The 17,701-nt window shown below is 42.9% G+C and overlaps 1 protein-coding gene across 1 annotated transcript in view; it reads right to left on the reverse strand.

Moving 5' to 3' along the window:
* EP300 (E1A binding protein p300) overlaps positions 1 to 17,701 on the reverse strand; it is a 67,718-nt gene that overhangs the window by 21,254 nt on the left and 28,763 nt on the right. Inside the window, exons 7-17 of the mRNA XM_037513489.2 lie at positions 17,419 to 17,512; positions 16,761 to 16,898; positions 14,351 to 14,468; positions 13,534 to 13,708; positions 10,859 to 10,936; positions 9,749 to 9,858; positions 6,475 to 6,612; positions 5,576 to 6,010; positions 3,874 to 4,053; positions 3,519 to 3,663; positions 272 to 390 (exon numbers count right to left, since the gene is read on the reverse strand). Coding sequence (XP_037369386.1) covers positions 272 to 390; positions 3,519 to 3,663; positions 3,874 to 4,053; positions 5,576 to 6,010; positions 6,475 to 6,612; positions 9,749 to 9,858; positions 10,859 to 10,936; positions 13,534 to 13,708; positions 14,351 to 14,468; positions 16,761 to 16,898; positions 17,419 to 17,512 — 1,730 coding nt within the window. The remainder of the gene's footprint in view (positions 1 to 271; positions 391 to 3,518; positions 3,664 to 3,873; positions 4,054 to 5,575; positions 6,011 to 6,474; positions 6,613 to 9,748; positions 9,859 to 10,858; positions 10,937 to 13,533; positions 13,709 to 14,350; positions 14,469 to 16,760; positions 16,899 to 17,418; positions 17,513 to 17,701) is intronic.

The following is a 17,701-nucleotide window of genomic DNA, read 5'->3' on the forward strand; positions in this document are numbered from 1 at the left end:
TATTTAGGATTAACAAATTCACAGACAGAAGACTAGACCAGCTGGAAATACGTTTGTGGATGCAAATATTTATGATTATGGGGCTTTTTGGGGGGAGGAAGGCTGACGAAAATAACCCAAATCTGACTATGGTGTTAATTGTACACTAGTCTAGGAATATACACGAACCACTGTTCTGTACACTTAAAGTAACTTATACATCTTAAGTTATAGCTGAACAAAGCTGTCAACCATCACAATAAAAAAATCAGAAGTACCACCACATACTTACAGGGATTCCTAGAAGCTGAGGGTCCACAGGCTGACGAAAGGGAAGGGATTCTGGATCCTGTCGGTAAAGTGCCTCCAATGTTGGCATCAGTGCCTGCCGTAACTCTTCTGGTTTGAAAACTTGAAGAGTATATTTGAAATTAGTTATCAATAATACAAAAAAAGGGGGAGAAAACATTCATGCTGAAGCTGTGGCAAGAATCACATAACAAGGCCTCCCTGGTGGCACAAGGGGTTAAGCACCGCACTATGAAGCAATCCGCAGCCTCTGCAGCATGAGTCTGATCCCCAGCCAGCCAGGGAGCAACCCACATGGTGAAGCAGACCTCTCCTGTCTCGCCTGCTGCTCCCCTCAGCAGTGGATTTTGGTCAATCTACCTGTTTTGCTCCCCACTGTTTCTGGTGAATCTTCTCACCCTTGTGCCTCTGGCCTGTACCCCAGCTCTTGTATGCATAAATAAATATATATATATATATATTTTTAAAGAACCACAAAACACACAACTGCCTGCACGGCCCTCAGGAAGTGTCACTGGTGGAGTACTGGCTCTCTCTGGACGCCTGCCTGGTCTGCTCAAGGCAGTACCTTACAGAACTGTGTCCAGTCATGTTTAAACACTCTTCAGGGCTCAGCAAACTTTTTAAGTCAAGTTCAGTTTAGGTATTCTTGACTAAGTAGAAAGAGAATCCCAATCATTACGAAAATATGTGAGAATACTTAATATGATACAAATATTTAACAAGGGGCATCCCTGGTGGCAGACGGGTTTAGTCTCATCACTATTAAGCTACCGAAAGCCACTGAGGCACCAGTTCAATCCCCGGCCAGAGAGCTGACCCACTGGGTGCAGTAGACCTCTCCTGTCTCACTCGCTGCTCCCTCAGCAGTGTATTTCAGTCAGTCCGCCTGTCCTGCTCCCCACTGTCTCTGGTGAATCCTCTCATGACCAGGACCTCTGGCCTTGTATGCATAAATAAATCTTAAAAAAAAAAAAAAAAACCCAACAAACCCCAAATATTTAATAAGTCAGAAATTAGACTTGATGTTATCCTAGCACTAAAGGAATCAGAACCACTGAAGAAAAGAAATCCTCATTAAAATGTTTGGTGTGGGTTTCCTAGTGGCCTAGGGGTTATAAGTCTCAGCACTATCACCACTAAGGCCTAAGTTCAATCCCTGGCCAGGGAGCTAACCCATATATGGAGCAGCAGACCTCTCCTGTCTCACCTGCTGCTATCCTTAGCATTGTATAATCCTCTCTCTCCCCGCACCTCTGGCCTACACCCCAGTTCCTTTACACAACAAACCAAGTAAAACCCCCAACACAATGTGATAGAATGGTGAAGTAATAAAATTAATCTTTAAAAAAGAAAAAGTTTGGTGCTGTAGAGCTTTGAAAGAAGTGATATTTACTATTGTAATGGTAAATGTTTAATACTAAAGGAAGAACTAAACTGTTACCTCAGCTGATCAAGCAATATTCAAATCGTTTCAATGTTTCTCAAATACCAGGCAAGATTTGCTGGTGTGTCCCAAATGGAATTAATTTATCATTCAAGAAGCTAGTTACTGAGGGTGTATGGTTATGAGTTTTACAACGTACTCTGAGCAGAGGTCTGATTATTTCTTTTACTTACAAATTAACTCTAACTTCAGGAGGGTACTATATGTTAGTATTTTATTTATGTTTCACTTCATGGTATTGATTACCATGAGTAGGGGTGGGAGGGAGAGGAACTATACAAAACGTATGTGAGAGGCTTCTTTGTATTTCACACTTGGTTGCACCCAAAATAAACTTGTGAGGCTATTTTAGAGAGATCCCTAACAGTAAGATTGAGTTTTCTGTGTAGCGTATTATTAAAATAACACTTCAGTATATGCAAACCTTATCTTCAAGTGAAAATAACTTTTTATTTTATTTTATTTTTAAAGATGTATTTATTTATACAAGAACTGGGGTACAGGCCAGAGGCACGGGAGGGCGAAAGAACCCACCAGAGACAGAGCTGGGAGCAGAACAGGCAGACAGACCGGTAACACAGCTGAGGGGAGCAGTGGGCGAGACAGGAGAGGTCTGCCACAGCATGTGGGTCTGGCAGGCTGGGAATCGAACTGGCACTGCAGAAGCTGCGGACAGCTTCACAGCACTGCGCTCAACCTACTGTGCTACCAGGGAGGCCTGAAAATAACTTTTTAAAAAAGATTTGTTTATTTATGCATACAAGAGCTGGGGTACAGGCCAGAGGTGTGAGGGGTGAAAGGATTCACCAGAGACAGAGTGGGGAACAGAACAGGTGGACTGACTGAAATACACTGCTGAGGGGAGCAGCAGGCGAGTCAGGAGAGAGGTCTGCTGCGCCACGTGGGTAGCTCCCTGGGTAGGGATTGAACTCGCGCTGCAGTGGCTGCGGATAGCTTCATAGGTTGTGTCTTAGCCCCTTGTGCCACCAGGGAGGCCTGAAAATAACTTTTTAACCCCATTTTAACATTTGAAAGTACAGTGTGTTAATGGAACATTTTGACAAATATCACCAGCAGACTAGCAGACTAGGGGCTAGCAGACTCCTCCAAAAGATTGAGTCCCACCTATGTTGCTAACATGGTCAGTAGAGGCACAAGAAGGTCTAGTCTAAAACTAGTTAGTAAATTGATTACTGTGGGAATTATTTAACGCTGTGTGATACAGCACAACTTACTGGCTTAACATAGCAGAGTGGATCAGAGCAGCTACAGAATCAACCTCTCTGGTTCACTTACCAGCTGAGTCAGTTACTTAATTGTTCAGTCTCAGTTTTCATGCATTTAAAACAGGAAACAATAACCTCAAGGAGCTGTCATGAAGCTATCAGATGAGACTACAGGTGTGTGGACAACAGCCTGGCCCACAGTAGGTTAACAATGAATGTTACTATGATTATCCCTCTGTTTTGTGCATTTTATTACTGTTTATTTTTCCCTCTGCTTTTAAGGGGTTAAATAACAACATCTCTCCTCTGAAAATGGAAACACTGAGATTGCTAACTAGCCTGAAGGTATGACAGGCATGACTGAGCCAGTGACAGCAGGAAGCAAATTATGTGAGCCAAAGGAAAACTCCTCAACATCAGTAATAATTAGGACACTAGAGCAAGGTCTCTGAGCTTAATTAACATTAAAGTCAATTTTTGAGACTGAGGTCTGATTCTAATCTAATCAAGGTCTTTGGTTTCTCCCCTTGCAGGAACACAGAGGCTGAGAAACTTACTTTTCTTCTTTGACTGTCCTGGGGCTGGAGATGACTGGGTAGCTGAAGTACTTGGCTGGTCTTCCTCCTCTTTTGTTTCAGTTTTTAATGCAGTGCCTCTCTCTTCTGTTTCTGTAGGTTCCACTTTACAGTCTTCTGCTTTAGTCTGAAAGGTAGGAATTTCTAGTATTCCACAGATACACAACTGAGAAGCAGTAAGGTCATTACCTTATTTACTGTTCCCTGTGATCCTATCTGAAGACCCTTCCTCACAATGCAATCAAGAACTGAGACCTACTTGTCAGAAAAGTTTCTGGAAGTATGTTTAACTGGGTTCCTAGATTTGGTTCTAACCAAATAACAACCATATTCTCACCTCAGGAACATCCTCTGGCTGAGAATCTGCTGGTTCTGGTTGATCCACTTCCATTTTAACGTCCATTTTCACTTCCTGTGAAGGCTGCTTTTCAGGAATGGTCTGAGAATTCACTTCTGTGCTGCTAGCAGATGGAGGATTTGAGACCTGCCCTTCAATACTTACAGCTGGCTGGGAAAGCTGGGAATAAAGGGAGGAGGGACACATAAAAAACTGCCAATGATATAAAAGGAATTTATGCTAGACAACAACATGGCATGATTAATCACTTATTTCTAGACTACTGTTACCATATCCCTTCACGGTGCTTTCTTTTATTCACCTCTCTCAGCTCCTTGAAGTTACTATTATCGAAGAACAGGAATCAAGAAAAAACTGATTGGTCCATTCGACATAAAAAAACCACCAGCAAAATTTTCTATGTAACTATTACTCTGGGTACGGTTGTCAGAGGTGAGGGCTTCAGAGATGACTGCCTTAGAGGAGCTCACATTTACAGAGAAATGGAAAGAAAATAAGGTTGCCTGGCTATCTTTTTTTTTTTTTTAAAGATTTATTTATTTATGCATACAAGAGCTGGGGTACAGGCCAGAGTTGCGGGGGGTGAGAGGATTCACCAGAGACAGTGGGAAGCAGAACAAGCAGATCTACTGAAATCCACTGCTTAGGGGAGCAGTGGGCAGGACAGGCGAGGTCTGCTGCGCCATGTGGGTCACAGCTCCTTGGCCGGGGATGGAACTTGCGCTGTAGTGTCTGGTGATAGCTTGACAGTGCTAAGACTTTAGCCCCTGTGCCACCAGGGAGGCCCTCATACTTCTTTTTTTTTTTTTTACACTGCTGAGGGGAGCAGTGGGCATGGCAGGAGAGGTCTGTGCGCCATGTGGGACCCTCGCTGGTGGCCGGGATCAAACCAGCGCTGCAGAGGCTGTGGGCAGCTTCGCAGCCCAGCGCTCAAGTGCTGCGCCACCAGGGGCGGCCCTCTTACTTATTGTATCTTAGGTTGTCATTTTTTTAAACCTCAAATAAGACCAGAAACTCATAAACCCAAATCCATGTTTTTGCTCATTTAAAGTACTATAGGGCCTCCCAGGTGGCACGGCGGTTGAGCGCTGGGCAGCAAACTGCCCGAAGCCTCTGCAGTGCCGGTTCGATCCCCGACCGCTGGGCGATGGTCCCACATGGCGCGCAGACCTCTCCTGCCACCCAATGCTCCCCTCAGCAGTGTACTTTGTCAGTCTGCCTGTTCTGTTCCCTGCTCTGGCTCTGGTGAATTCTCTCACCCTTCCGCGCTTCTGACTGTACCCAGTGCTTGTACAAATAAATTAATTAAAAAAAAAAAAAGTACTATATAGCTCACACTATGAAAGAGATTCTTTAAATCTATGTAAAATTTATGCATTGTACTAAATGTACTAGGGACTCCTCTCCTGTCACCCCTAACTCTCATGTCTTCAGGCCACAAAATACAACATGAAACATACCATGGTCCGCTTCAAACCTAAAGAAAACCACTGAGCTCCTTCTACATTAGGTACTACAATAGGAATAAAAACGGAAAGAAGAAAGTTTCTAACTACAAAGAGATTCCGTGCAACTGTGAAGATGACAAAGAGATAAAACAATCAAGACGACAAACAGCACAGAAGTAACAACACTACAGTATAGTTGAAACGATTCTGCCTAAACCCAAGTCTCTGCTTACTGGTGTTGCAGGCTGTGGAGGCAGCAATGGTGCCGTTGGGGTGGGAACAGAGGCGGCTGTACTCTGCTGTGAGAGAGGCTGCTGTTGGGGTTGGTCAGCAGGAGCAACAGGAAGTGAAGGTTGCACTTGGGGAGGAAGCTGCGTTGGTGGTGGTGTAGGTGTTTGTCTTGGAGGTGGATGAAGAGCCTGGGACTGTGGCCCAGGTGGTATGGCTGGGGGTGTAGGAACAGGGGCTGGAATTGCTGTTGCTGGTGGCTGCTGAGCCCCTATGCCTGGGGGAGTATGGTGAGGGGTAGGGGTACGACTAGGTACAGGAGAGGGTGAGTTCTGATGCAGAGCTGACTGAGGGAGAGGGGGACAGTGAATGTGGCTCCCTTGAGATCCTGGAGGCATTATCGGAGAGTTCACAGGACAGGAAGAACTGGACATTTGTGCCTGTGAAATGAAAACAACAAAATGGCAATTCAAAACAATTAAATATTTACATAGGCAGGTTACATGCATTTTATTTTAAGACAAACTGATTAAACAGGAATTGGCAATAAATGCCTGTACTCTGAAAATTTAGCAGAATGGCTTTAGCTACTACAGTGGAGTACATGGCGTTCTCTGGCCATCCTGTCATTTCTTCTATACTGTAGTTCTAAGACTGTATTTAAAAAACATTCCTTACTTAAAAAATAGTTGAAGCATCAGTTTAACCTATTTCTTAGTTTGTAACAATTACCACTGCTATCTTAACAGAGTAATTTTTCTATTTGAAATACTCAATGTTCAAATTAAAAATTTAAAACCCACGTTTTCACCCACTATGTGCTGCTACCCTTCCCTGTAAAAACCTGGATGGAGAAGTTTCAAGAATCACATGAATAAGTGAAAAATCCACTTGTGAAACATACTTGAGACACCGGTGCTTGACCGCCAGACGGAGCCAAAGGCATATTCGTTACATTCATTCCTTGTGTTGAGAACTGAGGCTGAGGAATGAATTGGCTCTGGCCGGAAGGCTGCTGCATGCGAGGTCCATAGCCCATAGGCTGCACAAAAAAAGAAAAGGAAAAAAACCCACATAGAGCACCAAATTGCTTCATTACAATTACCTAATAAAGCTGGAATCACCTAATGTTCTAGCCCTGCTGTGATGAAGGTGGAGCAGAAGAGTAACAAAGTGGTGTACCAGTGGCTCCCGTGTCAAGAAAATGGAGAAAAGTCTCGAGGGGCCTTCCGGTGACGTAAGGGTTAAATCTCGGTGTTATCACTGCTGTGGCCTGAGTTCAATCCCAGGCCAGCAGACCTCTCCTGTCTACCTGCTGCTCCCCTCACCAGTGGATTTCAGTAGATCTACCTGTTCTGTTCCCCACTCTGTCTCTGGTGAATCCTTTCACCCTCTCCACCTCTAGCCTACACCCCAGATCTTCTATGCACAAATAAAAAAAAAAAAGGTTAGAAACAAATTCTTTGGCTACACAAGAATCCCTGTGAAGAGAGAGGTAACTATATCTTTTCATACTGCTTAAGTGAGGAGAGTGAATCACTGCTTCTTCCTTGCTTGTGCATAGTGGTCATAATGGTAACAAATCCTTTGAAAATGTAACATTAAATTTCTAAAATTGGGCCTCCCCTGGTGGTGCAGCGGTTGAGTGCTGGGCTGCGAAGCTGCCCGCAGCCTCTGCAGCGCCGGTTCGATCCCCGGCAGCTGGCTAGGGTCCCTCATGGCGCACAAACTTCTGCTGCGCCCGCTGCTCCCCTCAGCAGTGTACTTTGGTCCTTCTGCCTGCTCTGCTCCCCGCTCTGGCTCTGGCGAATTCTCTCACCCTCCTGAGCTTCTGGCTGTACCCAGTGCTTGTATAATAAATAAATCTTTTTTAAAAAAAAGAAAAATTTAGGGCCTCCCTGGTGGTGCAGGGGTTAAGACGCAACCTATGAAGCAATCCACAGCCACTGCAGCACAAGTTCGATTCCCGGCCAGCCAGGGAGAAACCCACATGGCGGGACAGAACTCTCCTGTCTCGCCCGCTGCTCCCCTCAGCAGTGTACTTCGGTCTGTCTGCCTGTTCTGTTCCCTGCTCTGTCTCTGGTGAATCCTCTCACCCTCCCCCCATCTCTGGCCTGTACCCCAATTCTTGTATAAAAATAAATAAATCTTTAAAAAAAAAAAAGAAAAATTTAAATTTCTGAAATTGTTTCCAACAAAATATCCTTTAATAAAGGAAAGAAATAATGCAATAACAAAAGACAAAACCATCTTTAAGCTAAGAAAGGGATGTGTTATAGATTAAAATGAAGACCAAAACATTTCATTAAGGGGCAACACCTAAGAGGAAAAATCAAACATTGTAGAACAATGAACAACGACGTGAAAATATATAAATAAAAACAAAAGAGGGCCTCCCCGGTGGCGCAGCGGTTGAGCGCTGGGTTGTGAAGCTGCCCGCGGCCTCTGCAGCGCCGGTTCGATCCCCGGCTGCTCCCCGGCCACTGGCGGAGGGTCCCACGTGGCGCGCAGACCTCTCCTGCCGCCCGCTGCTCCCCTCAGCAGTGTACTTCGTATCTTCTACCTGCTCTGCTCCCTGCTCTGGCTCTGGTGAATTCTCTCACCCTCCTGCACTTCTGACTGTACCCAGTGCTTGTATAAATTAAATAAATAAATAAATAAAGCACAAATGTTAAAAAAAAAAAAAAAAAACAAAACAAAAGAAAAAGATATTTAATTGAACATGATGGACTAGTGCCAGGGTATTGTGCTAGAAAATTCCAGAGACTAAAAGACTGGAGATACCAGCTAATTCTGAAACAAAGGCTCAGGGTTGGGTCAGTGTGGAAAGGATGACCGGTTTAGTTTGTAAAAGCATACAAAGATGCTCAGAATTCCTCATTTCCAGTCTCTACAATCTGGCAATACCCCTTCCATTACTGCTGCAAAAGACCAACAGCTCCCTGCCTGGGGTGATTCTGTGTTTGGGCAAGTGACGGAACTGTGTCAAGGACAGCAGGATACTAAACATGGAAACTCCAGGGAAGAGGAACTGGCTGCTTTTAGTACTATGCCTGTGAACTGTACAAGCAAACAAATCTTTTAGTGTTTGCTCTGTACAGAGTATAGCCCAGAGAAATCTTAACTATACTGGATCATATTATGCATATACTCTGGAAACCTGTTTTCTTCTATTTTTTTAAATATAAGAATTGGGGTACTGGCCAGATGTGTGTGGGGTGAGAAGATTCACCAGAGACAGAGTGGGGAACAGACTAGGTGGACTGACTGAAATACACTGCTGAGGGGAGCAGCGGGTGAGACAGGAGAGGTCTGCCGCTGTTGAGGTCTGTTCTGGGAACAGTGCAAAAAAAGACTACTGACAGCCAACAGCACCCCAACTTTACCATTTCAAGGCCCCAGGGTTGTGACCTTCACAGTCCACCTATAATCCACTGATGGGTTGAGAGTGGGCACTTGTACTCAGTTGACTCAGGGAACACAGGTTTTCCCAGTGAGTTTGCTGCACCATGTGGGTAGCTCCCTGGCCTGGGATTGAACTCTTGCTGTAGTGACTGTGGACAGCTTCACAGGTTGTGTCTTAACCCCTTGTGCCACCAGGGAGGCCCTTGTTTTTTTCTATTTAAAACTGAACAGCTTCCATGTTGTAAATTCTGAAAGCATGGCTGACATAGTATTCCAAATGACAGATGTACCATAATTTAACCACAGCAAATCCTGCATAGTACATTAACCCCTTTTTTTTTCACATCACATTTTTTCAAAGCAAGAGTATGTTAACACCCTTAATGTGAATGTTCTTCAAATGTTATCCTTCTGGTATCTTACTATTCCTATAAGACAAACCTCTAAAAAAAAACAACAATTTGCAGGTAAAAGAGGTAAGTGAAAATTAAGGATTTTAATATTTGCTGTCCAATTGTGACAAGATTTTGTTTTCTCCACTTAAAAAAAAAAAAAACACAACTACTTATTCTCATCTTCAAAGCATACAGAATAATCGTTTAATCAGGTCTATGCATTAGGGGCCAACTATATCAGGATTACATCAACATTAAGGGTTAGTTACTTATAATTTGCTGTTGAAACAAGTATGAGAACTTTATATGAAGTAGAAACAAAGGAATTTTTACAATGTCAGGTAAGAATCAAGAACGATGCTCAGCGATCAAACTTACTGGGTTGAGTGCTCCAGGCTGAGCTAACTGTCCATGGTGCTGAAGAGGAGAGGTCTGCCTGGGTCCAATTGGGGGCTGGGGCATACTCATCTGGCCAAATTGATTCAAACCTGTGAAATATGTGTGAAAAGTTAGATCTAAACACCTCTGTGGACAGGCCTTCCCAGTGGCGCAGGAGTTGAGTGCTTGGCTGTGAAGCTGCCTGCAGCCTCTGCAGCGCTGGGTTCGATCCCTGCCACTGGCAAGGGTCCCACAGGGCGCTGCAGACTTCTCCTGCTGCGCCCACTGCTCCCCTCAGCAGTGTATTCAGTCAGTCTGCCTGTTTTGCTCCCCGCTCTGGTGAATTCTCTCACCCTCCCGCGCTTCTGACTGTACCCAGGGCTTGTATAATAAAAAATCTTTAAAAAAAACCTCTGTGGAATTGGGAGGAAACAGTTCTTATTTCTGATTATGTGTCACTGTATCAGGATGAATAAAAGAACCTGCTTTCAACCTTGTAACTACATGAATCTGCTTCATTTGCAGTAGTCATAAAAGAGCATTATAAAGTAATATATGGCCTCTGAATCAAATTTTATAATCTGCAAAAAGCCTTATCTTGGACAGTTCATTTTATTTATTTATGCATACAAGAACTGGGGTACAGGCCAGAGGTGCAGGGAGGGGGGAGGATTCACCAGAGACAGCGGGGAACAGAACAGGCAGACTGACTAAAATACACAGCTGCGGGGAGCAGCGGGCGAAGACAAGAGAGGTCTGCTGAGCCATGTGAGCACCTCCTTGGCCTGGGATCGAACTCGTGCTGTAGAGGCTGTGATAGCTTTACAGTGCTGTGCTTAATTAACCCCTTATGCCACTAGGGAGGCCCTTGACCAGTTATTTTACACAGATGCGTGAAGATTTAATGTCATTTGCCCTGTGACCTTCCAGTCAACCTGCTTTTCACCCTTTCTTCCTGGACTCCATCTCCAAGTTGTTCTTTGATTTCTCATAAAGGTAGTTATACTTGCTGTTACCTGAGGCACAATCAAAGTGACAAACTATCATGGTGCACCAGGGATTCTGCTTATAAAGGTCATGATTAAGTACACGATTTCCTTCACAACTTACCAGGTTGTGGAGTTATCCGAGGCATCATCTGGTTTGGCACACTGCCACGGATCATAGATGGATCAGGTAGAGGACCGTCTAAGTAAGGGTAATGCAGAAATGGTTAGGAAAGTATCTTTCAGTGAGTTGCCCTTCCCTTTAAATGAAAACCACAAAATATCTTTAATAATATCTTAAAGAATTTGCCCTAATTCTCAAAAGAATAAAAGCTATGAACTAAGGCACCTGAAGAAAATGTTAGTGCTGGAATATAGGAAAATGCTTCTAAATGATCTGAGTATATCACTTTAGTGTTGAGAAGAGAAAACCTTAAAAAAAAAAAAAAAAAAAAAAGCGTCACTCCAGGACCTCTCTCGTGGCCTAGGGGTTAGGTCTCAGCACAATCACTGCTATGGCCTGAGCTCGATCCTAGCCAGAGTGCTAACCCACATACGGTACAGCAGACCTCTCCTGTCTTGTATGCTGCTGCCCTTAGGAGTGTATTTCAGTCAATCCATCTGTCTCTGGTGAATGCTCTTACTCCCTGCACCTCTGGCCTGCACCCCAGTTCTCCTACACCAAAAATAAAATAAATTTAAAAAACCTACTACTCTAGGGCCTCTCTAGTGGCGCAAGGGATTAAGACGCAACCTATGAAGCTATCCCGCTACCTCTACAGCACAAGTTCGATCCCCAGCCGGCCAGTGAGCAACCTACAAGGCACAGCAGACCTCTCCTGACTCGCCCGCTGCTCCTCTCAGCAGTGTACTTTGGTCAATCTGCCCGTTCTGTTCCCCACTCAGTCTCTGGTGAATCCTCTCATCCCATGCACCTCTGGCCTGTGCCCCAGGTCTTGTATGCAAAAATAAATAAATCTTCAAAAACAAAACAAAAACCCTGGGCCACCCTGGTGGCGCAGCGGTTGAGTGCTGGGTTGTGAAGCTGCCCGCAGCCTCTGCAGCACTGATTCAATCCCCAGCCACTGGGCGAGGGTCCCACATGGCGCACAGACCTCTCCTGCCGCCCACTGCTCCCCTCAGCAGTGTACTTCGTCAGTCTGCCTGTTCTGCTCTCTGTCCTGGCTCTGGTGAATTCTCTCACCCTCCCGTGCTTCTGACCGTACCCAGTGCTTGTATAAATAAATAAATAAATAAATCTTAAAGAAAAAAAGAAAAAAAAAAAAAAGAATATGCCTCTGTCTTCTACTAATAAAGTGCTTTGAACGGAAACGGGAATGGACTGGATTTAAAAACAAAACAAAACAAAACGAAACAAAACAAAAACCCTACTCCAGCACATTAGTAAGCTATTGACTAACTCTAGGTGGTATGTTTTTGTTGAATGAGGAGCCTTGGTTTTCATTTGACTCTGAGATACCTTGCTTACTTTCAGAGTTTTTGGTAGTACTCCATAATTCCTTCCATTCACAAAAGGCCTGGATTTTTTTTTTTTTAAAGATTTATTTATTTATGCATACAAGAACTGGAGTGCGATGGGTGAGAGGATTCACCAGAGACAGACTGGGGAACAGAACAGGCAGACTGACTGAAATACACTGCTGAGGGGAGCAGCAGGTGAGAGGAGATGTCTGCTGTGCCATGTGGGTAGCTCCCTGGCCAGCTGGGGATTGAACTTGTGCTGCAGAGGCTGCAGATAGCTTCACAGCACTGCGCTTAACCCCTCAAACCATTTTATCACCATTTTAAAACCATTTTATCACTTAGGCCCTTCTTTTTCATTTTTGAACACTTGGTTCTCCCACATACTCAAAAGAACCTATGTTTTCCCATCCCAGGGGGTCTTGATGTATATACCGTTCTCTCTGCCCAAACACTGTTGCTCTTCCCAACTATTTTCACATCATGACCTAATGAGAAAAGTATCTGGGAACAGTGCAATAAAAGACTACTGACAGCCAACAGTCCACCAACTTTACCATTTCAAGGCCCCAGGATTGTGACCTTCACAGTCCACCTATAATCCACTGACGGGTTGAGAGTGGGCACTTGTACTCAGTTGACTCAGGGAATACAGGTTTTTCCCAGTGAGTCTTTCTCACATCCTCTAATTAGCATGTTTTCCTGACTACTGCATTCCCAACTCCATATTCACCTCTTGAAAGTTAGCAGTGAACAAGGCAATGCATAATAATCTTGACTATATGGGTCACTCGTTAGGGTGAGAACGCTGCTATAACCTGAATGCTGAAGCTGTCAAGATGAATTTCAAATGATGCTTCTAAAAAATGCTGTTTTTAGTTGTTAGATATACTACGTCAAGGTTTTACATTACTTACATAGTAATGTAAGTAACGTGATATTATATATAGGATGTATGAAAGCTGGCGGGGCCTCTGAACCAGCTTAGCAAACATCTATTGGCTGCCTACCACATGCAAGTCAGTAAAAAGACGTGGGCTGTCACTTTCTAGGTGTCACTATGAGAGGAGTACTGGACTCTAAGAACGACGCTGGATTATCAAGACATGTTCAGTACCACGCCCAGAAGCCTTAAACATACAGGGCAGCTACTGTTTTTACAAACAGTGGATGAATTCTTTTCTTTGCATAAAGGTACAGAGGTCATTTGAAAACCTTTAGAATAGTTAAACAAAGTAATGCAAATTAATGGGCTTTGGTTAGAAACCATTTTATCACCAATTTCTCCCCACAATAATTACAACAAAAGGCACTTACTAGAAGCCATTCCTGGTTGTGGCTGCCCCATGTTAGGTCCTGGGTTCATGGGCACTGGCACCATGCCTGTAGTATTTGGTAGCATATTCTGTTTCTGTAATCTTGTCCTTCGTTTTTCCTCCAGTTCTTTCTGGATCTTATAGATCTTCTCAGCCAGCAAATGGTAGTATTCCGCCTTTTTGAATTTTGGAAGTAAAAAAGAGAGGATGGGAAAAGAGGAATCACATTAGGTATCAGGAAAAAAATCAACTAAGAGCAGATCAGAGTTTCATTTAAAAAGGTAGGGAGAAACTAAAGGCAGGAAGCACCTGTGTGGGACCTGCAGAGACAGAGTGAAGCATGACCTCTCAAAATATTGATAGGTTTACAAAATACACATTGGTGATTTACAGCATGTGGAAACAATATGCTACATTTTGGAGAAGTACCAACTTAGAAAAGAAAGTTCGACTGATACAGAAACTGGAATACTAGAGATGAAAATACTATAAGCAGCTGATTCACCATATTCTAGTGAAAATAGCACAGCGCTGGTAACAACTTAATCACTTTGCAAGCAGACAGAAGGACAGCCCTGATAAAGTGCCGCATGTGTGTTCTGTATTACTAAGAGGAAAAGCGATTCTTGATGACATGTATATATTTTTTAAGAAAATTGTTTTGTTATTTTGACTGTACTCAGTGTGAATAAAGGATACATATCCTCTGATGTATACTACTTACACATGTAGCAGAGAGTAAAATAAGCCACCAAAACAAGTTCAATTAAAACCTTATATAGGAAAAAAATTCTTGGGGTTAAAAAAAGGTGGCTCACTCGGTTATTTGCCGATTCATACATGTCTCCTTCCACTTTCCGCGCATATGCCACGAGGTTTTCCATCCGCCTGTCTTTCAAAGCAGCAGGATCCGGAGTAGGAAATATGGCTTGAACACTAAGAAGAAAAAATCCCACCATTATTATACCACGATAGCTTTTCTTTCACACCTCATGGAAACATACAATATTTTAAACCTTTCCCTGATTAGTGTTTTCTCATTTTTACACAACAGACACATTAGGTTAAAAAAATGAGGAGTGGGATAAACTCAGATATAAAATACTGACCAAAATAAATTGTCTGTGGTAAAAACAAATAAAAAGGGGAGGGGGTCCTCATTAGAATATAAATGATTCGATAAAAATACTCTCTGGTCAACATCTGTAAAATGTTCAGGAAAAAATTATACCGTGCTATTAGCATAAAGTGAGGAAACCTTATCTTTGTCGTAGTATCGCAGTAACAGCCTTCATCTATGTTCCACAATTTATTCAGCTTCGTAAGATAAAAAATAACCACAACAATATCTTACAAGATCAAAAACTTGAAGTGAAGGGAGCAAAAGGCATTGATTCTTTTATTTTCTAGCAATTTTCTACCCAAAAGAACCTGGTACAAGTGTGATTTCTAGCCACTAATTCTATCATTTGGCAACCTTGTGGTTGAAGGAATGAGATGGGGGAGATAAGTTTACAAGAATATTTGAGTTGGTAAAAATCTGTAGAAGCGGACTTTTTTTTAAAAAAGATTTGTTTGTTTATTTATTCATACAAGAACCGGGGTACAGGCCAGACTCACAGGAGGGTGAGAGGATTCACCAGAGACAGAGCAGGGAATAGCACAGGCAGACTGACAAAATACACTGGCTGAGGGGAACAGCGGGCGCCAGAGGAGAGGTCTGCTGCGCCATGTGGGACCCTCAAGTCAGATGTTCAATCCCAAATAATCTATAATCTCTGTCCAATAAATAAGCCCCTAAGCAGTCACAAAATAAGTTAGTTTTTGGTTATTCCTTATTAATTCATTATATTAAAATCTCAGTTTTTTCCCCTCAAATTCCGTTTCTAGTCCTATCATGTTAGCAACCCTACATGAAGTGTAATTGGTAAGCTAATATAACAAAAAATAAATTAAAAAGATCAGCTAGGGGCCTCCCGGGTGACACAAGGGGTTAGGCAAAGCACTATGAAGCTATCCGCAGCCACTGCAGCACAAGTTGATCCCCGGCCAGGGAGGTGACCCACAGGGCACAGCAGACCTCTCCTGTCTCGCGCGCTGTTCCCTTCAGCACTGTATTTCAATCTGCCTGTTCTGTTTCCCACTCTGTCTTTGGTGAGTCCTCTCATCCCCTGCACCTCTGGCCTGTGCCCCAGTTCTTGTATGCATAAATAAATAAATCTTAATAAAAAAAATCAGCTATATGGTTCAATGTCAATAATAATTAAAAAAAGGATAAAGTCACAGTGATTTCTTATTGGGGGGAGAAAAAAATTAGCTTTCTCCAAGAAAAAAAGAAATGCTGCATGTTGTCTTAATTTTAAGTTCTATAGCCTTTATGATATGGCCACACTGCATCTTACAACTCTGTACCGCCCCTTCTTTAATCTGACAAGAAGTCTTTAAATGAGACTGTGATGCAGAGTTAACTCACAAACTACTGAGAGGTGGACACTTGAAAGATCACCCTAGCAGATTTAATTTATCAATATAATAGAAGTTTTGGGCCTCCCCGGTGGCGCAGCGGTTGAACGCTGGGTTGCAAAGCTGCCAGCGACCTCTGCGGCGCCGGTTCGATCCCCGGCTGCTCCCCGGCCACAGGAGGAGGGTCCCACATGGCGCGCAGACCTCTCCTGCCGCCCGCTGCTCCCCTCAGCAGTGTACTTTGGTCCTTCTGCCTGCTCTGCTCCCCGCTCTGGCTCTGGTGGATTCTCTCACCCTCCCGCGCTTCTGACTGTACCCAGTGCATGTATAAACAAAACGAACGAACAAACAAACAAATAAATAAATAAAAAAACATGCCTCTAAAAAAAAAAAAAAAAATATATATAATAGAAGTTTTACCAGGAATAACAAAAATACTGCCAATTTTAGTATAGTTTTTCTTTTAAGATGTGAGCATTGCAAAGGCCAAATGACACTAAAAATGAATTGTTTAAAAATAATGTACTGATTACCAGCACTAACAGAATAGTTGAAACACTGTTAAAGCTGAAAAGATTCTACAAAATGATGGCGGAAAGTCTAAGAAACAGTGAAAAGGAAGAAAGTCCCAAGAGCAGAAATATTAGCAGCAATAGCCCAGATACAGGAAAATCACTAACATTCCCCCTGTAGTGTAGTGCATGGTAGATTGGGAGTACGCTGACTCAAAAACTTTGTATGAATAAGTCAAGCCTACAATCTTACAGTTTGTGAACAAGATGATTTCGAAGATCCTGAGTAATATCTTCATGCCATTGTTTCCGAATTCCAGTACTGGATGGCTGAGCTGCTGTTGGCATAGGACCCAGGTTGGTCACGCTGGCATTTTCATTCATCATTGGGCTTATTTAAAAAGGAGTCATGAAATACTTTTAGTGAAGAAGGATAGGATAAAAAAATTTTATTTACACAGAGCTGACAGTGATGACAAGAGGTCGAATATACAATGACATGTCCACTTACATAAAGACATCTGGGGAAAACTGTGTATGTGCTGGTAAATGTATGAGGAGGGAAAGAACCCTTATTTCATCATGCAGAGGAGAGGATGAAGTTTTGGGTTTAGAAGACCAAATACCATGATTTCAGACCAAACTGTCACTTTGACACAGCTAATCCCAGGAAACTAATTCTGAGCAGCGGAATATACTAAGCAGCTGCAAACTTGGAATTTCCTACTGTTTGGGAAGGTTTGGGTGACCTTAGAGACAATTTCAAATTACAGAAAGCCTAAAGTATTGACACAAACATACTTTTTGTCTTAACATTCAACAAGGCTATCTTGGGGAAAAAAAGAAACTAAAGCAATTCAAATAATGAATTCTAACAAGTATTTGAAATGTGACACAAGATAAAAACTTACTTTTGAGAGTTTATGGCTGAATGCAGCATTGAGTCAGAAAGAAGATTTGATGTTTGAACACCGACACTGCCATTGACTCCCATAGGACTAGCAGCTAGGTAAAAACAAAAGAAGAACCTTCTAAGAGCCAGTAACAAAAAAGTAGGGAGTGGGAGCAGGGAAAAAGGAAATAGAAGAAGGAAAAGCTACAAAAGCACAATAAAAGGAAACATAATAAATTTTATCCTTTCAGTGATCTCAACCTTAGAAGCCATAGAAAGTTTAGAAGTATGAGTGATAAATA

Source organism: Talpa occidentalis, unplaced genomic scaffold (assembly GCF_014898055.3).
Source record: "Talpa occidentalis isolate TD23 unplaced genomic scaffold, MPIMG_talOcc4v2.1 talOcc4.16, whole genome shotgun sequence".
Taxonomy (NCBI): domain Eukaryota; kingdom Metazoa; phylum Chordata; class Mammalia; order Eulipotyphla; family Talpidae; genus Talpa; species Talpa occidentalis.